The 25000-nt window shown below is 38.8% G+C and overlaps 1 protein-coding gene across 4 annotated transcripts in view; it reads left to right on the forward strand.

The window, feature by feature from the left end:
• LOC134289964 (beta-TrCP) overlaps positions 1–25000 on the forward strand; it is a 355456-nt gene that overhangs the window by 173432 nt on the left and 157024 nt on the right. For 2 of the 4 annotated variants that reach the window (XM_062856819.1, XM_062856822.1), the window contains exons 1-2: positions 3890–4369; positions 9454–10321. In XM_062856819.1, coding sequence (XP_062712803.1) covers positions 10253–10321 — 69 coding nt within the window. In that variant the 5' untranslated portion in view covers positions 3890–4369; positions 9454–10252. Of the gene's footprint in view, positions 1–3889; positions 4370–9453; positions 10322–25000 lie in introns of those variants that run through there. The other 2 variants (XM_062856821.1, XM_062856820.1) reach the window with 2 other exon arrangements.

Consider the following 25000-nt stretch of genomic DNA (forward strand, 5'->3'; position numbering starts at 1 on the left):
TAACACGTTTCAAACGAAATGGTTTTTTTTCAATGATTATTTCTCTTTCTTTCCCGCTTTCTTTATCACATTGCACGATATTACCCGTTGCAAGAAAATAGAGAGCGAAAAAGGTGCAAAATCGCTAATAGACCTTCGCTGGTATGTTTAATCGTTATGGTGTCTTCTACAATAAGTGCGCGAATTGGCCAAGGAATACTGCGCCGAAAACACCGAATAAGGATTTTTCTTACAGGCGGAGATGTATGGGCGCTTGCGCGTACAAATTTTCGCGCAACGCATAATATTATAATATTAAATATTGAGTTTAAATAAGGGCGCCCGTATAAAAATGAACCATTGGATTTTCTGTTGATACCATTGATTTACAATAGAAAGTACCGTCCACATAAAAATGTACTTATTGTTTTTCAAATGTCAAAAATATATTTGCAAATTGTATCTACAATACAAAACATAACATTATTATGTAACAATAGATTGTATTGTTTTGCATATGTTTTACCATACGCATTTTATTTTTTTTCCGTGTGTTTTTATCATCAAATTTTGGGAATTTTGTTTTACCGTGCATGTTTTGGTGTCATGCAGAAAAAAAAAAACAAAAAGTGTAGCGGTTGTGCTTCTTCCCGTCCGGGTCCGAGTTCCTGTCCGTATTCCCAGTGGACCCAAACTAGAACCGGTAAAGGGAATCCTACGGAGCGTGTCCAGCTGTCCTAACGGAAGCCATCGCCGTCCACGAAGTGTACTGGATCACTGCCGGAGGAATCTTCTGATGCGGGGTAGCAGGAAAATGCTGAGAAAGGTAGGTTTTTATTCAGTGAAGTTAGAATCATTCTGATTGGCATCGCTGTCATGATAATTGCAGGTTCGATTGAGACTGCGGCATTCATGCTCCAAATCGATTTACTGCGGAAGATCTGGAGAATGCGGTACACTGCGACCCCGGACGATGCTAAATACCAGACTGCCGGCAAGACGAGCAGCATAATGCAATCGATTTTCATCAGAGCTCGAGTCGCGGACAAGGAAACACGAGCAACTGGAGCTCATTCCCGGCGACGTAATGCGGAACACGGATGGAAGATTTCCGGATGCAAATTGATTTAGGAAGGACGTTACTTGAAATGTATTAGCCTCATGGTTTTACGGTAAGGGGCGAGTGGGGTGGAGTGGTAAGAAGGGGCTGGCGTTGTCGAAGTAAGACCCGATGCACACGAACTACCTTCATGAATTTTGTGAAAGCGCCTTACGCGAACATTTAAACAAAACTTTGCTGTGCTATCTTTTGCATTAGGACATTGAGCAATCCGTATATTTGAAGGGCTATTCAAACTAGAAGCTTGTGTAGTTGATTGATTGATTGATTGATTGATTTGTCTTTATTTAAGAGACTTTCAGCCCTTGGCTAGTAGCTTGTGTAGTCAAAATTTAAAGGACTTATGATCTGTCTTGTAATCTGTACAATGATGTATGCTTTCCCAAAAGTCCCAAAATGACACACAAATGTGTCATTGTATTAAAATCATCTTTTGCATTTGAACGATCTTCCAATATAGGTTCCAGCTGTAGTATATCGAGTATTTTTAAGTGCTACAATAATGGTTAAGCACGCTGTAATGTTACTTTTGTACCTCATCACCCACTAAATGCAACTACATTAGTGGACTAATAACACTTAGCGCGCTTAGGCACGGTTCCATCATGCCGCTTATAGTGTTGCCACATATAATGCTTAGTCTGCTAAATCCAGTTATCTGGCTGTGGGGCATGGGAGATTAAGCTTCAACCACAAATGCAATTAAACATTACTCGATTTACAACACGAGTGTTCTAAATATTCGATGATTGTTCGATCTGTGCTCTTAAAATGTAGCTTAAAATATACAAGCTTTTAGCCCAAATGCATAATGATAGTTCAGTTTCGCTTTGTTTGAGTTTTTTCTAGCACTCAGTAACAAAATCAATAAGCAGAAATAGATTAAACCATTTCAAAATCATGATATACTTATGTAAAATTAAACTATTCCAAAATATCAGAATATTCTGTTTCACAATAGAAAACAATTCCAAAATAATAGAATCTAATGTGGAGCCAGTAGTAAAATCACTGCTCAAACGAATATTTACGTTCACCATACATTTCACTGTCCAAAATAATTTAAAAACATAAGAATCTTCTGTTTTACAATAGAAAAAATACCCAAACTATAGAATTCAATGTAAAAACAGTACAAACGAATGTTCTGATTCACAATAGAAAACAATTACAAAAAATAGAATCTAATGTGGAGCCAGTTATAAAGTCACTGCTCAAAGGAATACGTATACTATACATTTTACTGTCTAAAACAATTTGAAAACATAAGAATCTTCTATTTCACAATAGAAAACAATACCCAAACCATAGAATTCAATGTAAAAACAGTACCAACAGTATGTTTTGTTTCACAATAGAAAACAATTCCAAAACAATTGAATCAAATGTGGAACCAGAAATAAAATAATCTGAAAACAATACGTTTACTAAGAATTTTACTGTTTGAAACAATTCGAAAACATAAGAATCTTCAGTATCACAATAGAAAACCATCCCCAAACCATTAAATCTAATGTAAAATCATAGTTCAAAACAGAATGTTCTCGGCTTATTTAACTGTTCAAAACAATACAAATACATAAAAATCTTCTGTATATTTGGTTGGACATATCGGCATTACTAACATTTAATTTACAATAGAATCTTATGTTTTGCGAAAAAACTAGTATGGAAAAAAGTCATTTTTTGTATTGTTACGATACTTAACAACCTATACAATTCAATTTGAAATGCTCATTCACAATTGATTCTATTGTTAGAAACGTTCGATTCTATTGTTTTTCTATTGTTATTTTAACATTGAATTCTATTGTGAAACAATGGTTTTTAATGGTACTGTTACATTGGAATCCTATGTTTTTCTATTGTATTTTTTATCCGGGCGAAAGTAACATGAGAGAGTTCTCTTCATCGACTCTCTCTTCTGCAAATTAAAGTGACAAGATGCGAATTCAATCGAACTTTTTTACACTTAAACGCTAGATTGCATCGCAACCTAGCGATTTATGACCAAAAAGTTCAACCATACTTGCATCTTGTCACTTTAATTTGAAGAAGAGAGAGTCGATGAAGAGAACTCTCTCATGTTACTTTCACCCTTATTTAAACTCAATCTTGAATTTATTACCGTCTACCCCCGTTGGTTTGAACGACACCTTATGCAAACCAACGGGGTTCATTTTTAATTTGAACGTCTAGCAACTCTGTTAACATCGAAAAATACACTACTGGCAACCTGATTTGATGTTTTGTTTTGGTTCTGCATTCCGTTTCACACCGTTCCATTAGCAGAATGACGTTTGAACCATTTTTAGTTTGATTGATGTGCAGATTAGAGGGGGTCAAACTAAAAAGTGTTCAGATTACATGCGGTCAAACCAACGAGGGTAAACGGTATGTCATATTATGTCGCAGTGAAGCAGTGTCGATGTTTCAAGTGCATTTTTTCCATGAATTAAGCAATCAAAATAAAAACATTGGACGCCATGTTGAATCGGATGCTGATTCTGGCCCTTCGTCATCCCCCTGCTTCAATCAGCACCTGAATAACATGGAGAAGTATGGTTAGTTTTTACCCAAGTGGGCTTCGGTCTCCTTTTCGTTTCGAAAAATGCATATTTGCGACATTTACTGAGCCCACTGTGCAATCCGCATTCGAAAACTCTCGTCACCCTGGCTCCCGGACTGATCGATAAAGAAGCTTCGTCTGTCAGTTGCATCGTGACGCGCGCGCTGGTTGCACTGCGCTGTCACGCAACACAAAAATCGCTCCCCGTCAGCCGCCGCTGCTCGCTTTTGTTCGATTCAGTCCGTTGACGTCACTCGTACTGTGCAGTTCGCTCCGTTTTGTTTCGGTTGATCTCCGCGCTCGCTCCGATTCGTCTCGTCTCTCCGCCTCTGGTTGTGGGTGCGTTTTTATTCGCTTTTTCGGTCATCGGCGCAGGAATCGACGACATTCCGCACGATTGCAAAACAGAAACACTAAACCGTGTGTGAAAAGTGCTTTCCACCGTACGGTATGTTGGATTTTTTCGGTGTGGAAAATTAACTGATAAAGTGTTCGTTTCTGTAGTTCAGTGCGGTGGATTCAAGAAAATAGTTTCCCCGACGACAACCGTCCATTTTTGTCTCCGCCTCTACGGCCTCCTTCCTGCGCTCGCCCCCAAAGGACTCGCAGCAGCGGGCGATGGAGTTCTATTTTATCTACAGACTGTCAACGAAGAATGTTTAGAAAGTGTTAGTGCCTGGCTGGAAGTGGAGTTCGATCAGGTAAATAATGGTTTCTTAAATTTTCCTGCTTTATTTAGTGGAAGACAAGATATCGTAGTCTTTTTGATCGGCGACGATTTCTCTCTCTTGTGGGTCTCTTGGATTTCCGTGGACTGGTGGGCTGGGATCATCGCCGTCGCCCTCACAGAACTTGGGATGTGTTTGTGCAATCCAGCGCACGTACGGATGCGATTCAGTGTTGAATTTGCTGGTAGTGGTGTGTCGATTGCACTGCTGCTGTCAAACATTCAAGCGTAACATGCAAAAAGGTCCTCAAAGTTGTAATACTGCAAGGGATTTTTGGAGTCCGATTAGAATAGGTCGTAATGTGACCTTGGTTACCGCACTACTGGTCAGACTGAGTGACCTCTGCTGTACATAGGAGTCGTCTCCATTCTATTCGGTCCATGGCTGTGCGTCTCCAGTTCCGCACTCTGCGAAGGGTCCGCAAATCGTACTCCACTTGATCGATCCACCTAGCTCGTTGCCCACCACATCTTCTTGTACCGGTCGGATGGCTCTCTAGAACCATTTTAATCGGGTTGCTATCCGACATCCTGATAACGTGACACGTCCACGTTCGAAAACTCCAAGGGCGCATTGGTCCTCTGCACGTACAGTCCAGTAAATTGATGTAAGAATTTGGCTAAGTGTGCTATCCAATAAGATCGAATACGGCTAATAGGAAGATCACGCCGCGGTATAGGCATGAACGGAAGTGTAAATGCCACTGATCGTTAGAACCAGGACTGAAAACAGAACAATACATAGACAGTCGGGTGCCTGAAACTTCTGCCAGTTTTGGTATGGTACTAGTAGTATGAACTATCAACCAAGCCGATCTGTTTCAGGTCGTACCGTAATCCGGGGTCAAATTGATCACTTTAAAACAATTTTTGCGGATAACATACTGCCGTGAATCGCATATCTGTCCCATTTGCATAGGAAATCCAGCAAAGATGGGACTGATATGCGATTCACGGCAGCATACGTGTCTGTTCAAATATCGCCAAAAGAGTTTCTGTAAAACCAGTACCCAGTGGATCTCCATGGAACCATGTGACAGAATTTTGTTCAACAAATTTAAACTTTAAGTTAAACAACTTCAAATATCAAAATATTGGAAATGCCATTTTGGGGCGAAATTGATCAATATACAATTAAGCATCGGTTGAAAAGGAAAATTTCCTTCACCGCTTAATTTTGCTCTTCTAAAACCGAATAACGCGTCTAAAATCTTACAACTAGTGAATTTAATACTTTAAATGCAAAATTAAATTTCAAAATTTCCCATTAAACGCCTAAAGGTAGGCAATTTCATTTGAAATAAGTGATTTCTGTTACAATTAATGACTATTTCTTCATAAAATGAACTTTTTATAACAATTTCGTATTCTGATTTGCTGCATAACATTCTAACCAAGGCTCCACAAAAATGTTAAAACAGAGAATTCACGGGAAGTCCTATTGGCAATTGATTGTTTAGCAGCAATGATTTCAGCTAAATGAGAAATACATTGCAAATTCCTTGAAAAAATAAGGCAAAACTAACATTTTTCTAAAAAATTAAAAGTCTACACTCATCTTTAGACATCTACGAATCAGATGACGTAAAAAGTTTAAGATCATTACGACGCTTAAGAGTTCCTAGTATGGAATTATAATGTAGTACCCGAGTGATCAATTTCACCCCGCTGATCAATTTGACCCCGGTTTACGGTACGGCAAAAATTTCACACATTCGATGTACATATTTGTTCAATACATGGCCTTCACGCCTGATTTCACCTTCTATAAATTTTCACACTTGTTCGCAACCTAGTGAAAACTATAATAGCTATCAGTTCATCATCCACTTTGATCTCTACTCCCTTACACTCTGAGTAGAAAATGACCGATAAAGCCATGAAATGATTGATTTGGGTCTAATCAGAGTAGTTAACTTCGTGTGACGGCGATCTGCGGAGTCCAAAGTAAGCTCGATTTCCTACCACAATGCGTCTCTGAATTTCTCTGCTGGTGTCGTTGTCGGCGGTTGCCAGTGAGTACAATTACACGAATTCTTCAATCGCCTAGATTTCATCACCGTCGATAGAAACTCGGGGCGGCAGGCGCGTCAATTTTCGCTAGAGTCTTTAGTCATCATGTTCTTTGCCTTTGACACATTATTGAAGCCAAGGGCTGAAAGTCTCTTTAATAAAGACAAATCAATCAATCAACATTATTGATTAATCGGATTCGGCTGACTTCATTCTTCAGTCGGATGTACGTTTCCGTCATCGTCTCAAGTTTATCATCCACGAAACCAAGCAACTGAACAGATTTCGTGAAAATCGTTCCACTCGTGTTTATCCTTGCTCTCCTTATTACACCCTCTAAAGCAATGTTAAACAGCAAGCCGTAACCCTCTGCGAGATTTGAAGGGACTCGGGAGTGTCCCTGATACTCGAACTACGCACATCACTCGATCCGTCGTCGCCTTGATCAATCGTATCGGTTTATCCGGGAATCCGTATTCGTGCATAATCTGCCATAGCTGTTCTCGATCGATTGTATCATACACCGATTTGAAATCGTTGAACAAGTGATGCGTGGGTACGTTGTATTCGCGGCATTTTTGCAACACCTGCAGGATGGCGAACATCTGGTCCGTTGTAGCGCATTCACCCATAAATCCAGCCTGATGTTGCGCCACAAACTATCTTGTAATTGGTAATAGACGGCAGCATAAATTTTGAGAGTATATTGTAGGCAGCGCTCAGTAGTTTGATCGCGCGATAGCTCCCGCAATCCAACTTGTCGCCTTTTTTTGTAGATCCTTCCATCCATTCCTTCGGTAATACTTCTTCCTCCCAAATATTGGTAATGACCAAGCTCTCAGCAGTGCTTCTCCACCGTATTTTAGAAGCTCGCTTGTATTTGATCTGCTTGTTGTTTTTCAACCGTGGTCAACCTCCTCCTCAATCTCTTGAATGTTTGGGGCTGGGAATCTCGGCCTGTGCAAGTACTCCTAGATCTGTTACCACGCCACCTTCAGCGCTTACAACGTCGCCATTGAAGTGCTCATTGTAATGCTGCTGGCACCTCTCGCTCACTCGTGAAAAAATTCCCGTGATTGTCTCGGCACATGTCGGCTTGTGGCACGAAGCCTCTGCGCGAGCGGTTCAGCTTTTCGTAGAACTTTCGTGTGTCCTTAGCGCGGTAGACTGAGAACTGCCTGTTCAGCGCCTGTCTATAATGTGCTTCATTCGCTCTCGTACGGTGTTGCAGCATTCTCGCTCATGCTGCATTCTTCTCGGTTTTCAACTGATCATTCGCCGTCGTATCAGTCGTTTCTGTGATTTGGTTTCGCGAAGCCTAGTGCTACCTGTGGCGCACTGTGCAATATTTTCTCCGGAAATTCCGTCAGGGTTTCTTTCTGGAACTTCTTTAGAAATACCTCCTGGAATGCCTCTCAGGATTTCTCACAAAATACCTTCCGTATTTTTCTCGCCATTTTTCTTGGTATTCCTTTTTGAACTTTTCCCGGATAGGTAAACTTCCGGATTCATTGCAGCATTTTTTTTCACGATTCCTGAATTCCGATCGATCTCTCCTGGAGTTTTTCACGGGGATGCCACAGAATTTCTTCCCGGTATTGCTCCCAGAGCCCCTCGTAGAATTTTCTCGGAGTTCCTCCTGCATTTTGCTAAAAAAAAGTTTAAGTAGGGTTTCTACCCGAGTCCTCTAAAAGAATTTCTATCAGGATAAATCGTAGAGGTTGCAAAATTTATCCTAGAATTTCTCTCGGGATTCCTCTTGGAGATTCCTTCGGTAGTCCTCGTGGGACTTCCCCAGGAGATCTTCCCAGAATTTCACTTAGAGTTGCTACAGAAGATATTCCTTGGATGTCTGCTATAGCTCCTTCAAGCATCTGTTATGGAGTTCTTCACGAATTTAGTGCAGGAGAAATTGTCCCAAGATTCTGAATACTCCTTTAGAGATTTCTTTAACAGGTTCTCCCAGAGCTCTTGCATCAGGGATTTTCCACGGATTTTCCTCAGAATGACTCCTGGGATACCTCACAAAATTCCTTATAAGAAATTTCCGGAGAAATATTCGAAAGAATCCACAAACTCTGCAAAGTTTTATTATAGAAATTTCAACTGGAACTTCAGGAAAACCCTGAGAAAAAATGAGGCATCTCGGAAAAAAAAAGTTTAAAAAGTAACACCGAGAATAAGAGGAAATATTAAGGATATCCAAGCTTCAAGCGAAATTCAGTGACAAAATCCAAGAGAAATATCGGAAAACTCGGTGAAAATCCTGATCCTGAAATAAACTGTTGGAAAGCTATCCCGGCAAACCGCTAAGTGACATTCGTGAAGGAACTTTGAATAATTTTGGATGGATCTTCAGGAGGTATCCAGCGAGAAACTCTGGAAGAAATATCGGGAGCTACTCCAACAGATATCTCGTGAAAAACTTCTGCAGAATGGAAGGAACTCAGAAAACTTGAAAGATGTTTACTCAATTTTTGGGTATTTTCTTTGAAGTTGTTTTATAAGTAGGGTGACGAAGGGTATCATTAGTCTTTGGTATATATATATATATATATATATATATATATATATATATATATATATATATATATATATATATATATATATATATATATATATATATATATATATATATGTATATATATATATATATATATATATATATATATATGTCTATGGTATTATCGGCAGTTTTGTTCTCTTCGTCATGAGGGTCAAATTGCCTGAAACTTGGTCGTATAATTCAGCTTGTTTGGGAAATAATTAAGGCCAAATTTGAGTTCAATATAGGTTTCAAAAAACCCTTATGATGAAGAGAACAAAACGGTCGAAAATACGTAAGCATATCATTTTTAGAAATTTAAGTTATTTTTTGCATTGTAAACTTTCAAAATTTCCCCTGAAACCTGGAAAACTCAGGAAATTTTATTTTGAGTTTATGAGTAGACGACACCCTGTAGACCCTTCTCATATGTTACGCCTCAACTAGTTGTCACTTTACTGATGCGAGTTTCGATTTGCTGCCTTTTTTCTGTTTTGCAGGTTGTCCTCTTGCACAATCTCTCGGAATTTCTCGCTCTTGTGCTAAACGGCTGAACACTGTGTTTTCTCCGGAAAGGATTAGGTACGTGCCTGCTCTGCTTCGGTCGACCCTTAATCGTGGTGTGAATCGTAAGTGTGGACCATCCGGCGCCCGACTGGTGCGCTGACAGAAGCTGAAAGTCGTCGTCGTCGAGAAGTGCGTTCCGTTCCGTGCGGTGTGCGGTATTGCCATGGAAGTTGCTCGATTGCGTTCGATAAAAATTCAATATTAAAAGTCTCCGGGTCCGTGTGCCGTGGCGGAGGATCCCAAAAGAAGAAGCATATTGTCGGAAGAAGCATCGATTGCGTTGCGTTTGTGTGTGGTGTCTTTTCTCAGTGTGTGAATTGCGAAAGGAAGCAAAGAATAGAAAAGTAAAACGGTGTGCCTCCGCCGCGCAGTGCTTGGTGTTGGTGTTCGTTCGTGGAAGATAGAAGCTCTGGCTGGTTGGCTCCGTTCGGGTGCCAAACATATATTTCAAGTCGTCAAAGAAGAGCCTAGGTCGTCTGGAAAGAGAGCAATCTCAAGGGTGATTCCCTTCCTCCCTTGTTCAAGTGTGGTGCGACTACCTAGTGACGGATAGTGCGTGAGTGTGTGATCCGGGATTTGGATTGTCCGTGGTCCGGAACCAGTATAAAGTGACCGTCTAGATCGTCATCCGCGTCGGAACGACTCCTCGCGGATCTCAGCGCAACCACAATAGACGACAGCGGCAGCATTGATAGCTGCAGTTGCAGTAACAGCAGCGGCGGCACCATCGAGATGATGAAAATGGAGACCGATAAAATTATGGAGGATACTACTACAACTAACATCAGCAGCAGCCCACAGGTAGGCATTATTATGAGGAAACACCATCGGAGAGCGTAATGAATCTCCCGGGGGGAATATCTTGCGGGATTTGTTTAGGGGGTATCATCGCATCCACGGCGGGCGATAGAATCCGGTTTTGTTCGTGCTGCTGCTGCCGCCGCTCTCGGTGGGAGGCCTACTTTCAGATGCAGCAGGTCTAATCGGTCAAAGTGGGCAAACAGGTTTCGGACTCGGTTCCTGGTTCCATTCGTACCCTACCATTTGTGTCGCGGTGGTACGGTCTCGGATGCACTGCTCGAAGGGCGTGTTTGAGCTTGGATACCTGGGGAAGGGCTAACATTTATTTTCGTAGTCGAGGAAACTGTCTTTCTATTGTGCATTGCTCCTGCCGATACAGTTTTTTGCTACTATTGTAATAGTAATGCACTTACCCTATTGTACCAATAGCTCTGTTTCAGACAGTATATGGGATTTATATCTAGGGTATCCGTCCACGTTTTACGCACAATACTCCAATTCATCATACTCAAAACAAAGCCTATGAGCGCTCTTTATTTCGTCCCATTTTTATGTATTTTTTTGTATATTGATAATTGAGTGCACTCATAATATCAAACACAACCAAACAATCGGTGTCGTGATTGTCCTTTTTTCAAATATCTAGAATGAATAAGAAAGGATGGGATTAAGAACTTTGATATTTTTAACAAAAATCACTCCAGAAATGTGCGCATGGATTTCATTTGAAATTGCTCGAGAAGTTAATAATTTGTCAGTAGATATGCGAGCTCTATCTTAAACTACACTTATTTCTGCCAAAGATCTGTCAGAAATTTCTCTGAAGATGATCGAGACAATGATCAAGTAATTCTAGCAGCATTCTTCAGGGGTACATTTACAAAATCCAGAGCTGCTCAAATATACACCTTCACCGAAGATCTTACCAGGATTTGTTGGGTAATTCATTTCGTTTGCAAATACATATTTCTCTCCGTGAAATATGGTTTAGGAATTACACCATGAAACCCTGGACCGAATATCCTAAAAACCGATTCGTAGGAGAGATGTCGCTATCTCCTTTTTGCTAGTATTTGTCCAAAAACCCTGTAAATATAGCCAGAATTCTTGCTTGCATTTCTTCTCGGAACTTCGGTACCAATCAATTCAGGAATTCTTCTTGGAACTTGCTTTAAAGATTCAATCTGAAACACCACTAAAATTTGTTCAGGAGGATATGTTAATCGGAAATGTCACTAGAAGCTTCGTCAAATCCTTTGGGAGCTCTAAAAAAAACAAATCTAAGACAAATTAGTAAACTTTCACGAAATTAAAAAAAAAATAATAATGTATATCCTGTTGGTTTAAAAAGAGATCTCTCAAAAATACAAGGGAGTGTCCAAAATAATGACGTAGCATAGTGGAGAGAGTAGTCACTGGTTTTGCAACGATCCATAGGGTAAACAGGTATAATATGCCCCCCCTAAGCAGAAATGGCAATATATCTGAAACTGGTGGCTTATTCCATCTATTGTTCACTGCAAATCGTTGTTACTAAAGTTAGTGAAGTGTTGCATGCGAACTTTACCTTTGGAGAGGTGGCTATGGAAGCTTTGAAACGTTTTTCGAAAACGTTCCAAAATTTGCCTTTTCAAAACAAACGGGGCAATACGCTCCATCAAAAGAAAAACGTCCAGCCCCGTGATAAAACTGTCCCAGGGGATAATTCCACCACATGCATATCCTAGGAGGGTCTTTCAACAAGTGATTAACTGCATAAAAGTTGCAAAGTAACACAAGCAAACAGAACTAGCTTCGTTTACAATGAAGTCAGCTTACAAGAGGTAAAATATTACGCCAAAAGCCTCGATTTCAGACTTTTTGATATTTTTATTGCTTTTCTGTACCAATCCACTAAAGGACCAGCTTGATGACAATAATTCTTCAATATTTGAGATTTCTAATCGATCACGCATGCGAAAAGCGCTTGAATCGCTAGACAATGAAGTGGGGCGTTTTGCCCCGGTGGGGCGCATTATACCCTTTTACCCTATATTAGTAGGTAAACGAAACTAGGCTGTGAGGGGGAGGGGTGTCAAAAATTGACCAAAAAATGCTACGTCATTTATGGATGCTCTTCAACAAGAATTACCATCAGCAATTGCTATATAACATATGTTCAGCTGCTTCTCACCAGGATTCGTTCCTTTAAATTCAATCAAAATAGTTCAGAAAAGTAGAGAATTCTCTTAGGCGCTGTCCATAAACTATTTAAATTCTAGGAGAAATCCTGAAAGGAATCTCGGAAGGACTCCCTGTAGTAATCCTGCTAGGATTTAATAAAAAAAAAATCCAAAAAAATGCTGGAGAGGAATCAAAGGAGAAATTCTGCCAGGAATCCCTAAAGAAAACCTGAGAAATCTCTGAAAAATTCTGGGCAGAAATCCTTGAAGAAATCTTAGGAGGATTCCATAAGAACTCCGCGAATAATAAATAAAGGAATTTCGGAAGCATTCCCAGCCGATTGATAGTCCCTCAAAGAATCTTAGAACTTCCGTTAGAAATCACCCGGCGGAAGCTCGGAAGGAATTAATTAAAGAATTCCGAAAGGAAATCTGGGTAGATTACTGAAATTCGTTGGAGATTACTAGATCCGTTGTTCTGAAATTCGTTAGTCTTTTATTCGTTTTCGCGATCATCTGGCAAAGTATTCGGTTTCAAAGAAAGTGCATTATTACAAATGGAATTTAAATTGATTCCGTATTTGTGATGTTATGTGAAGTCTTGACAATATATGATCATCAGTAAGAATAGTTCATCATCATTTCTGAAGAAGATTGCTGATCGAGCATGCACATAATTTTTATTTTCGCTGAAAATCAGAAAAGTGTTAAGTTTTGCCGAACTGCAATTTCAGCAATATTCAGTAAAAAACACTGCTGAAATTTTCAGCAATTTCTGCTCTCATCGTGGTTGTTAATGGTTTACCAAAAGAGCAGCCAAATGCACCGACATTTTAGTGAATTCGACCGACCGGCGTCGGTGACCCGTTCACTGAACCCGACGTGCTCCAAGAATTTCATCAAATAAATCCAAACTGTTGATTTATCAGTGAAACGTGTGTTTGCTGATTGTTGTTCAGTTGACCATTTCACTGAAATCTCAAATGGATTTTTGGTGTGTTCGTTGATGAAGGAATCCCGAGAGGAATCCTTGGAATAATTCTAGAGGAATCCTGGAAAGAATTTCGGCCGAAATGCTGGAAAAAGTTTCAAATAAAAATCCCGAGAAAAAATAATGAAGGAATCCCGGGAGGAATCTCTGGCGCATACTCAGAAGTAATGTCTGAAACAATTCCGGGAGAAACCACTGAAATAATCCTAGAAATCGAAGTTGAGAATTAGCTTTTAGTTAAAATATACATTAATAAAAAAACCTAGAAATAATCCCTGGAGAATTTCAGATGGAATTCTTTAAAAAATCCTGGGAAAATCTTAAGGTATCAGAAGGTCGGCTCCAGAGGCTTGTTATCCTAAACTTGGGACATTTGTACCATCGCCATATATATAAGTCTATTTCACCATCTACATCAGGGAAAATGGGATTTGAGATTAAGATTAGGCGAGGGTACCTTAAAAAGAGAGAAATATTGCATAGACGTAACTACCCGAGCGAAGTCTGACAGCAAATCGAAAACAAATTTCGATTTCAAAAATGAAAGCAGAAAAATGTTCCTGTGAGAGCAAGTTGGAAATAATTCCTGCTATCAGTGATTGCAAATTGATTACTGCTTTTGCTATCAGTGTGAAAAAATGATAAATCGTTAAATGTAGAGTTTTTTTTTTCAAATAATATGGAAACCTAAATGCAATACGTTAATTGCACTGATGGTATATCACTAGATGCTCTATACAAGGTCGCCTAGAAGTTTTGAAATGACTTAAAAACTTAAATATATATAATAATTTTGAATGACAGTAAAACGATATCAAAATTTGAAATCGAAATTAATCAAGATAATTTGATATCAAAATATGATATCAATTTGCTGCTGATTAAAAATCGTGTTTTTGATTTGCTATCATTTCGTTGTTAGACTTTGCTCGGGTAGAGCTCACAGCTAATCGAACAATGGGTTTAAAAAGTTTCCTGAAAAGGGCACTGTAAAACGCATAAGCCGAGAGCCTATTGCTTATTGGAGGTAGTCTGTGACGCCATGCGATCTTCAATATGACATTGAAAAACACGTTATCGAAAGCATCCTCAAAATTCAAAAATACCACTAAATCAAAAACTATGTTCCAGCGAGTGCTTTCATGAAAACGCATGCAATTTTGTGTAAAAGAGTCACTGTGGACATCCCAAATTGGGAGGGATGTGAGTTCTCATGAGTAGGCACAGAGTACTATTGAGTTCTCCAAATTTTATCTCACGAAACCTACTGCAAGCCTCTCCATATAAGGGAAAATAAAAGATGTTCACAAAGTTCTTACAAATTCTAAACACGGGAATTTGGAACAAAATCACTACCACACTAGCATTTGGATTGGTCAATAGAGTAATTTCGCGCCATGAAATTACCCAATAGAGAAACTACAAAGAAGTAGTTATGCAAATCATGTTCGAAATATTTGAATCCCACGGGAAAAATAGGAGAAACACGATTTGTTCCTGGAGATTTGCAGCGTGTAGAGTTTTTAAGTGTCCACTAAATCAATTCTACAGCTACAATAATCGGAGCGGAAGCTAGAGATTCGTAACTATCATAATTACTCCCCTGGGCAGTCAAACTACATCGAGCATCGTATTAAACAATATGCAGAAGGCGTAAGTGTGAGGTTATTCCTAAGTATTTACCTTTGCAGATTCTTGAAACATTTCAACATTGTTCTTAAAGAACGAAGTCTAGTGTTTTTACCCTAATATTTTTTGAAAAAAAAAAAATGGCCGAAAGTTTTGGTGACACGTCTTTAAATTCACTTGCAGAAGCTCGCAATAATCAAGATGAGCCGGGTTGATTTGCGAATCAAAAGTCTAATATTCACCGAGCACCAAATCAGTCCATTCCAGCTGAAAGTGTTTTTTTTATTAATGTAGAGTAGTAAAAAAACGTAACCTTACCTTCAACTTGATTTGGCGCGAACTCAAGTTTTGCGCCCTTCTCATAACAACTGCAATTCCGGCAGAAATCTCTGAAGGAACTCCGAGGGAAATTCATGATAGTATCGCGGGAAGAATTATTGAAGGATTTCTGAAGAAATATCTGAATAAATCCCCGGTGAAAGCCCGAAAGAGATCCTAGATGGAGTTCCTGTAGGAATCCCGTAGAAATGCCTGGCGTAATCCTGCAAGTAATTAATAAATTCTGAAAATAAAATGCTGGGGAGTAGCCCAAAAGGAATCCCAGAAAAAAAAAACGGTGAAATTTCAGAAGGAATCCTTGATACAATACCTGAATAAATCCTGGTCGTTGGAGAAATTACTGAAAACTTCTAGAGAGGAATCTTTGAAGGAATCTTAGGAGAAAATCCTAAAAGAGACCCGCGAATAATCAATGAAGAAATCCGAGGAGCAGTTTCTGAAGGAATTCCGGAAGCAATCCCAGCATATATCGCCAGCGCTTGAATCTGAGTGAATATGAAGAATACGATCAGTTATCAGTATCAAACTGTGAAGCAAACTGACTGGTGATCGTTTATGCTTAGTTGCTGCGGTGAGTGTGCAGATGGGGAAATGATTCAGGATTCAGTGGTTTTATTTGTTGCTCAAAACTTGTAAAAACAATCATTCTGTTGGTATGGGAATGTTGTACGTGACTATTGTCATCGATTTAATTTGAGTTTATGTTATTTGCACTGTAAAAACGGGCTAAAAACTAAGTATATTCATTGCTGTATGCGCCGGTGAAGAAAAGATACAGAGAGCCACCACGCATATAGAACAACGTTTCTTACTCTCAGTAAAAAATTTGATTGCTCATGCTCCCACTTGCTTCTGAAGCATGTTAGCCAATGAAGGTATACAGCTACCGCTCTGGGTTGAAAAGTGTCGGCCAAAGAGGAGAAAATTTTTCTCCGTTCGAGGGAAAATGCTTCATTTTGCAAGCACTGTATATCGCTGAAAGAATATATCGGTGGAAAAGTGGAATCATTTTTTTTTTCTCATGTGTGCATCATTTAAGAAAAAGAAAGCTGACCAAGCATACGTTGGTGAAAATATTGCTATTGGTGTTGTTGATGTAACTTCACGGTGAAAACACAGTCCTTGGAGTTGCTGAACTGAACTACGCAGCTTCAAAACTGCAAATTTTTTTAAAATATAGTACATATTCAAATTCTATTTTATATTTTACCTACATTTCTGTATTATCTAGGTGATTTCCCTACTACTGTTCCAACTAAAACAACTAACTAAACAAGTCCCTTTACTACAGGGATTTCTTCTATGCTTACTGCGCATGTGAAGAGAACTAAAATGACTGGAATCAGAACAATGGGGATGGAATTCAATACGTGCTATCTACAAACTGTTGCGTGCAGTTCTCGAGCAAAGCTAGTTATATTGGAGTATCAAGCATTGATGTTTGTTGGACATTCAGGGGTTCTCAAAATAAAAGTCGGTTGGTTCACCAGCTTCATCAGCTTGCTACGTAACGCAGTAGTTACGGCAACAGGTGTCGTATCTCGCCGTCTCGCGACTTTGTGAGGAGTATGGTTTCAGAATTGGTTGATTAACTTTGGACAATTCGAAGAATCATCTTGACGGCAAATACAACGCTTTACGTCTGGTTTCTTTGACGATTGCATCATATCATTGATATGGCAAAAGCCTCAATTTTAAAAATGAAAATAATTGGGCCTAATCACTAATCTACCTTGATTACTTTCCAGGATGCTTTCTCGTCCTGACTGCGTTCGTATTAGATTGAAGCCCGAGAGGAATCATCGAAAAATCCAGGAATAACCCTTGGAGTATTCCCAGATGGAATTCCGCATGAAATCCCACCAAAAATCAGGGAGGAATCCCTGAAAGAGTTTCAGGAGATTAATCCTGACAGAAATCCTAAGAGAAACACTTTCAGAAATATCGGAAAAATCGCTCAATATTTTAATGAATTGATTCCTGGAAAAGGCCGTGGTGAAGATATGACGAAGCCATATCACAAATTTTCAGGAGCACAAATCTGAAGAACCAACCACCGGATTGTGCTGAAAAGTTGGTCGATTGGCTATTCTCTGGTGATGACCAATCGATGAACTTTTCAGCGCATACCATCATTCGGTTCTTCATATTTGTGTCCTTGCAAATTCGAAGTGTAGCTTCGTATATTTTCACCTACAATAAGTTCTAATTAGAAACCTTATCGACACACAGCGCTTACGAACAACACGGTTTGGTTGAAAACGCCATCATTATATCCCTTAACAAAGATGAGATATTAGGAACGGAAGTTGTTTTTCGTCCCAGTGCCAACTGTTACATTTACCATTTAAGTTTAGCTAGATAAACGTATTTGCAGAAAACGGTTGTTGTATCTTGTTGTAGGGCTGAGATATTGTCAAATCAAATTAATTCTTCTACAGCGCCATCTAGTCAGGGAATTTGTAACTAGAGTTCATTTGAATACAGAAGATTCACATCCATATAAACAACTCTGCCAAACACACACACACACACACTTCATTAAGGACAAACACTTTGAACGATAGTGTAATTTTTATTTTGTTCTTGCTCACTTGTAATAAGCCTAACATAAGAAGATCCGGTTCGTTGGTTTGATTTTAAATGAAATTAGGGTAGGTGCAAAAGTCGGTCATTGTGGTGGCCATCTTGGGATTCTAACGAGTCTGTCCTAAAACAGTAGTTAAGATTTAAAGAAAACAAATTTATTTTACGGTTGAAATTGGACTCGTAAATTGCGGACATACATATGATGTACGCTTCGCAACTACGTTTGTGTCACCTAGTGAGCCGTTCTAAAGTAAATTGTCCATCATGTACTAAGTATGGATCTTACGAACAATTTCTCCAAAGGCAATATGTTAAAATATTGTGTAATTCTCAAGATATTCGATTTAAAAGCACTGTCCTAGTGTCCTATAAATAGTTACGGGTTAAAACATTTTGTCAGATGAATTCAACCAAGCTAAATGGCAGACGGGCTTTGTGGTCTTGTGGTCGATTCGTATGCAGAAGGTCCTGGGGTCAATCCTTGACCCGTCCCTTTTTGCTCCTACTTTGTACCTTTCTATGTACTTTCTCTCTCCTCCCATCATATACAACTCTTGCATAATTCATATGTCCGTTCATAGTCATCGCTAGAATCAGAAACGGGTTGAAAAAAAATTACGTTCCCCCTTCCTTTCAATTTTCACAGCACAGTATCAATCTATCAGACAACGCATACGTGTTATGTAACTAAGCGAACTGTGCCGCATTATCTTCAGAACAAACAATGCTATCACCTTACGCCAGGCATCCACGCACCAATGTGTGAACGCTCTGCGAACCATATCCCACCAACACTCCGACATCTGCATTAATTTGTGCAGACGCAGAGGTATATTCGGTCTGATGTGGATTCAAATGATTGCAATCGCCTAAAAATAGAAGATCACCAACACTCACGCACTGAAGATGCCTGTTTAGTTCCCGGTAGATATTTCATTGATTCCTTGTGTGAATGTAGCTGGTCTGGCGATACTGGAGTCGCATCCACGGGAGGTCAATCAAGCTCAAGCTCAAGCTGATTTCAACCATTCGAACTAAATCAATAAGTGAATAAATAAATTATTCAATAACATAAAAAACTTGATACTAAGTTAAACAATCACGTAAAATATCTGACAATTTGAAAGCACCTAACAAATTAAATGATCTTAATCATTCAGGACGTGCGCCTGTTTGATGCTAAAATTGCACAGCGCTCGCGCTTTCTGAAGGGAATAGAAACTTCCATTTTCACACTTTCTAACGTAATCTTCCGGGCCATTTTTTGCAACAATGTCTTGGATGCCACACCATCCATGCACTTCCGGTAACCTGCTTCAGAAGGACTCTGTTCTATCCTATCCAAGGCCTAGTTTGGAGGTTTCAACGTTATTCAGCGGCCGACTAGAAGTCTTTCACTTCAATTCATTGAGAAAAGATAAGTGACTACCTTGGAATCACATTATAGCCAGTAGGAAGCATTCTACGTAAGCCTCATTACCAAATTTGAACATCAATAAAGCTAAAACCTTTCACCTCGATCGCAAAAATCCAGTTACTTTTTCGCAAACCTCACAAATCATACCTTCAAGGACAGGTTACCACCGCTGGCTGGATGTGGTTTTTTTGATTGACATCGAACAAACCCGGTTCAACACTTCCATGTGGTGGCGACCCATGGCCATGGACGAGTTAAGCGCACGCGCCCAAACATAGACTGTGCTGTTAACTTGAACCGGTGGTGTTATAGTCGCATTTCCGTTATGTGGGTATGCGAATCAACTGACACTTCGGAAACCAGTCACCTCACGTTGTCATCGTCGTAGTCGTCGTCTACCTCGCCGGCGATGAAATCCAAGTGATTGCACGCCTTATGGTGATTTTGTCGTTACTGTTGTTACCCGTTCACTGACTGCCGCCACCATTAGTCATTGCCAATTGTACCTACCTATGCTTGCCGTTGCTCCGTTGTGGAACGACAAACGAACGAACGAACAACGTTCAATAATCGCACGGAAGGTCAACTGCTTCCTGCTGCTGACACTCCACGACTGTGCACTAGTAGTACCCACAGTGGTGGACGGAACAATGGAAACAAATATTATTTTCTTTTGGTATTCGCATTTTTGTCAATGTAATTCAATGTTCATGTGGTGAGCGTGCTGCTAAACATCTTCGGTATTCTATACTGGGATGTTCTTATCGTGTTGCCCGTAACTGTAATTCCAGCGTGCAGCGATCACCCAGAGTGTAGTTAACTTAATATGTCAGAACGGGACAGTACAGATCAATATCGGAAGCTACTTAGCTGCGGTTAAGGTTAATGAGAGGAAGTTTGTGCAAATTGTATTCAATTCGAATTTTACATTCCGCCATCTATCATCTGTGTGGTAATTGTTTCTTCTCTATGAGGAAGAATGTCAGATGAATTGTATTGTGTCGACCTATTTTCATATCTCGCTCTCTGTGTTTCGGAAAATAATGTGCAATAATACTTCCGGTGGTAGCAGAGCCGTTAATGAACGGTGACCAATCCAATTACTCATAGAGCCTGCCTGTCATAGTCTGCAGTTGTGTAGTAGCAGCACCACCAGCACTCCAATGCAATTGCGACCAACAACAAAGTGTACACTGGATAGACAGAATGAGGCTCATAACATCCGGAGTAGTTCATCTGCGGATGGCCTACTTTCACAGATATACAAACAAATACAATGAAAATTGAAGGGTTCGGGACAATTTTGGGCGAAATGCACACCGCAGTAGGTTATTCCCACACTGGCATGCTCATGCAACTTTTTATCACTGGCACGAGTAAAACAGTATTTATAATCTGGAATATTTTCTGTCTGGTGATATTTTTTAAAATTTTCGGAAATTTTCGGTAGATTACCAACAATAATCTCAGCGAAGTCTTACGTTAGTCCTTGAGTAATGTCTAGTATTATTTATGGTAAATGTTTTCCCAATACCATCACTAGGTTTCTGGAGAGAAACATGGTGAATTCAATGCAAGATTCTTGGAAGATCCATTTTCAGAACTTTGGCACATTTCTTACATGATTTTTGGAAGATTCCTTCAAAATTGGTAGATTTTTTTCATTAACCCTTTGAAGCCGGAATTTTTTCAAGCGTTATTATGGAACTTTTTCTACGTTTTTTTCTGTTGTTTTGGTGCTCAATAGCATAAAAATGTTAGAATATCACGCAGAATATTTTTTTCTGGATATCCTAGGTCATCCAAACTATTTTTGAGTTTTGATCCTAAAGCCTACTGGCAGTGAATCAAAATTCAACCATCGCGCAATAATAATGACAATGTCGCAACATGCATTTGTTGCGACAATCCACCCAATGCGATATAAGTTTGTCCCAACTTGTACAGAATAGGACAAAGATCGTCCAACACGAGTTTAGAGATTTTTAAGCCTTGCAATGTGATTTTCGAGCGGTAACTTCGAGTCGGTAAACACTGCAAGTCTATTGAAGATATATCAACAAGAAATTTCGAGTTTGGGTTGGTAATAATTGATTATTCACGAGTTGACAATTTCAGCTTCCGCCCTGTCTGCAACAATTTTTTTTCCAGATCATGTCATTATTTGTTACCAGCTGGGATAATGAGGAATCGCCGCGTCTTCTTTGTTGTTTATTTTGTGCCTCTTTTGTCTGACAATTCTCTTCACTGCCTACGGGTGTAACGGTAAATCCTTTCATTATACAAAGCTATGATTTGGAAAGGTCATATTACTTATCAAAGTGAATCCTGACCCAACGATACCTTCCCTACTAACAATCACTCCTTCCTGCAGCCTTTGGTGGAGACGTGCGGTAAACGCCTACTTTCATATACACACTAAGATCAGCTCGGTATTTTTCCCATCTCTTTACTGAGTTCTCAACAGCAGATTTACCTCGGTACGCTCGGTTGTTTCTTTTGCGGATATTCTGTAAATGAGTTACCGAGCTCAGATAATAAACTGTCAAAAGTTACTGATACACGTTACTGGTAAACGGTAAATATGATTACCGAGTGTACCGAAATAATTCTGCTGTTGAAAACTCAGTAAAAAGATGGAAAAAAACACTGAACTCAGTGAAATAATTTCTGAGTTGGAACATCTGAATCTTAGTGTGTAACAGGTTGCTATTAACATTCCTTCCCTCTTTCAACCTGACTGTAAGGACGTGGCCGGCGCCGTTATTGTACCGTTAAAGAGAGCCTCTGAAGCGTGCACAGTGAGAATGTTCACTACTCCCACTCAATTAATCAGTTGATTCATTGTGCAACTGTCATTGGTTCAGGTCAATCACGGAGTAGCAACCATAGATAGAGTAAAGTGGGGCAAAAGTCCGAGTGGGGCAAGAGTTTCTTTTGAAGTTTTTGACCTCAATTCAAATTATTTCTTTCGGGTGTCAAGGTTGTTCGAAGCCTTTTTGAAAAAGAGTCTTTCACTCCAAAAATTATGAAAATTGATCAATATTTCGAACAGTTATGACAAAATGTTGGTTTTTGATCAAAAAATTGTAATATGCGATGGTCCTTCCAACGCATGGAATGGAATTGTAATGAAATCGAATTCAATATTTTATTTTGGGGGGTAACTTGGTATATTTTGAAGATGCTTTAGCATGTAGAGTAAAGTGGGGCAAGAGTTTCTTTTGAAGTTTTTGAGCTCAATTCAAATTATTTCTTTCGGGTGTCAAGGTTGTTCGAAGCCTTTTTGAAAAAGAGTCTTTCACTCCAAAAATTATGAAAATTGATCAATATTTCGAAAAGTTATGATGACACAATGTTGGTTTTTGATCAAAAAATTGTAATATGCGATGGTCCTTCCAACGCATGGAATGGAATTGTAATGAAATCGAATTCGATATTTTATTTTGGGGGGTAACTTTGGTATATTTTGAAGATGCTTTAGCATGTATAACTTTTTGCAAAAAAAAATTGGAAATCATATTTTACCCATAGTGGGGCAAAAGTTCGAATTGTGGGGCAAGAGTTCGAGTCATGTAGCAACTTTAGGTAAAAACCTAAAATTCTGCAAAATGTACATATTATCTCTAAAAATGATGGAATTAGTGAGAAAATTCGATCAAAGTTGAAAATAAATGTTGTTTCATCTGGAATTTGGCGGAAAAAAACTAATAATTTTTGGTGTAGTAAATTCAACCCTAATTTGGGTAAAATTCAGATCGAACTTTAAAGTGTATTTCAGTTCCAACATCAAATATTAATTGGTATTAGGTATTCATATGACCAAAGCGTCGAAATAGTGTGCTACGATGAACGAAATTCCACAAACACTAGATTCGAACTTTTGCCCCAGTGGTGGGGCAAGAGTTCGAATTAGACACACACATACAAAAAGTGTTGTAACTCAAAATTGAAAAGGCATTTGGCGTAACTTTGTTCAGCAAATTTTTAGCTCATGGATGGTAGATTCACCACACGGTATTCATTTATTTTTATCTGCTTCGATTTCTTGAAAAAAGTTGAATTTTTAACTAAGGTCGAACTTTTGCCCCACCTTACTCTATGTGCAGTCAGTCTAAGCTAAGCTAAGCTCATTATACAAAGCTATGATTTGTAATTTATCAGGTCCTGTAACTCTTCTGAAAGTTCAATAGACAGTATCAGATCAGTCGGGAAATCCTAGGTCATCCAAACTGTTCTTGAGTTTAGATCAAAAAGTCTACGGGTGCAACTGCAACTGCTTTCATTATACATTACAAAGCTACGATTTGTAATCTATCATGTCCAGTAAGTCTTCTGAAAGTTTAATAGACAGTACCAGATCCGTCGGGATACCTTAGGACATCCAAGCTGTTCTTGAGTTTAGATCCTAAAGTCTACGGCTGTAACGGTAACTTCTTTCATTATAAAAACTTACTGTCCAGTAAGTCTTTTGAAAATTCATTGGACAGTATCAGATCTTGTACCGACTTTTCGAACCCTCTTCGAATGAGAATGGATAACTGACACTGAGGAAGATTACAAGTGGTAGTCGAAATACGCGTATCTATCAAAGAATAAGTAAAATAGGGCTGAATTAAAAAGTACGGCGGAATTAAAAGGTATATTCATTCGAAGTATCAGATCTGTTGGGATATCCTAGGTCATCTGAACTATTCTTGAGTATAGACCCAAAGTCTACGGATGTAACGGTAACTTCTTTCATTATACAAAGCTACTATTTGAAATCTATCATGTCCAGTGAGTCTTCTGGAAGTTCAATAGACAGTATCAGATCTGTTGGGATATCCTAGGTCATCTGAACTATTCTTGAGTTCAGATCCTAAAGTCTACGGGTGTAACGATAACTTCTTCCAGTGTACAAAGCTAAGATTTGTAATCTAAGTAAGTAAGTCTTCTGAAAGTTCAATAGACAGTATCAGATCAGTCGGGATATCCTAGGTCATCTTAACCCTCTAATACCCAAATTTTTGATTTTGATCTAAATATCATTTTTCGTCATCTAACATCGATTTAAACATGATTTGGAAGATGATTCTTTTTAATTCTCAATTTCGTGAATTTCAGTTTTTGATTTTTCTAATTTTTATTTTTGAACATCCCCACACTTTTATATTTTTCCTGGAAGCCAATTTGGGGAACGGGTTTTTTGAGATGAAAACATTTTGAGATTTTATGATTATTGTTGAAATAATATTATTTTAAGTTTTTTTCACAGAAAATTTTATTTTCCCTGTAATTTTAAGGAAAATAATTTTAGAGTGTATTCGATTACCTTAAACTATTAAACAAGGATAAAATGATTTGGGAAAAATTTAAAATATGTTAATTGTAGCAATTCAATACAAAATAAACAATGACTTCTAAAAGGTGACTAAAACATTAATTTTTCAATGATTTTTAAAAAATGTAAATACGCTTTAAAATACACCAAAAACCATTTTGAGATATACAGAACAGTTCTGAATATCAGCCAAAAATATTAGAAAAATGATTTTCCACGAAACAAAAAT

This window comes from Aedes albopictus, chromosome 3, assembly GCF_035046485.1.
Source record: "Aedes albopictus strain Foshan chromosome 3, AalbF5, whole genome shotgun sequence".
NCBI classification, from domain to species: Eukaryota; Metazoa; Arthropoda; class Insecta; order Diptera; family Culicidae; genus Aedes; species Aedes albopictus.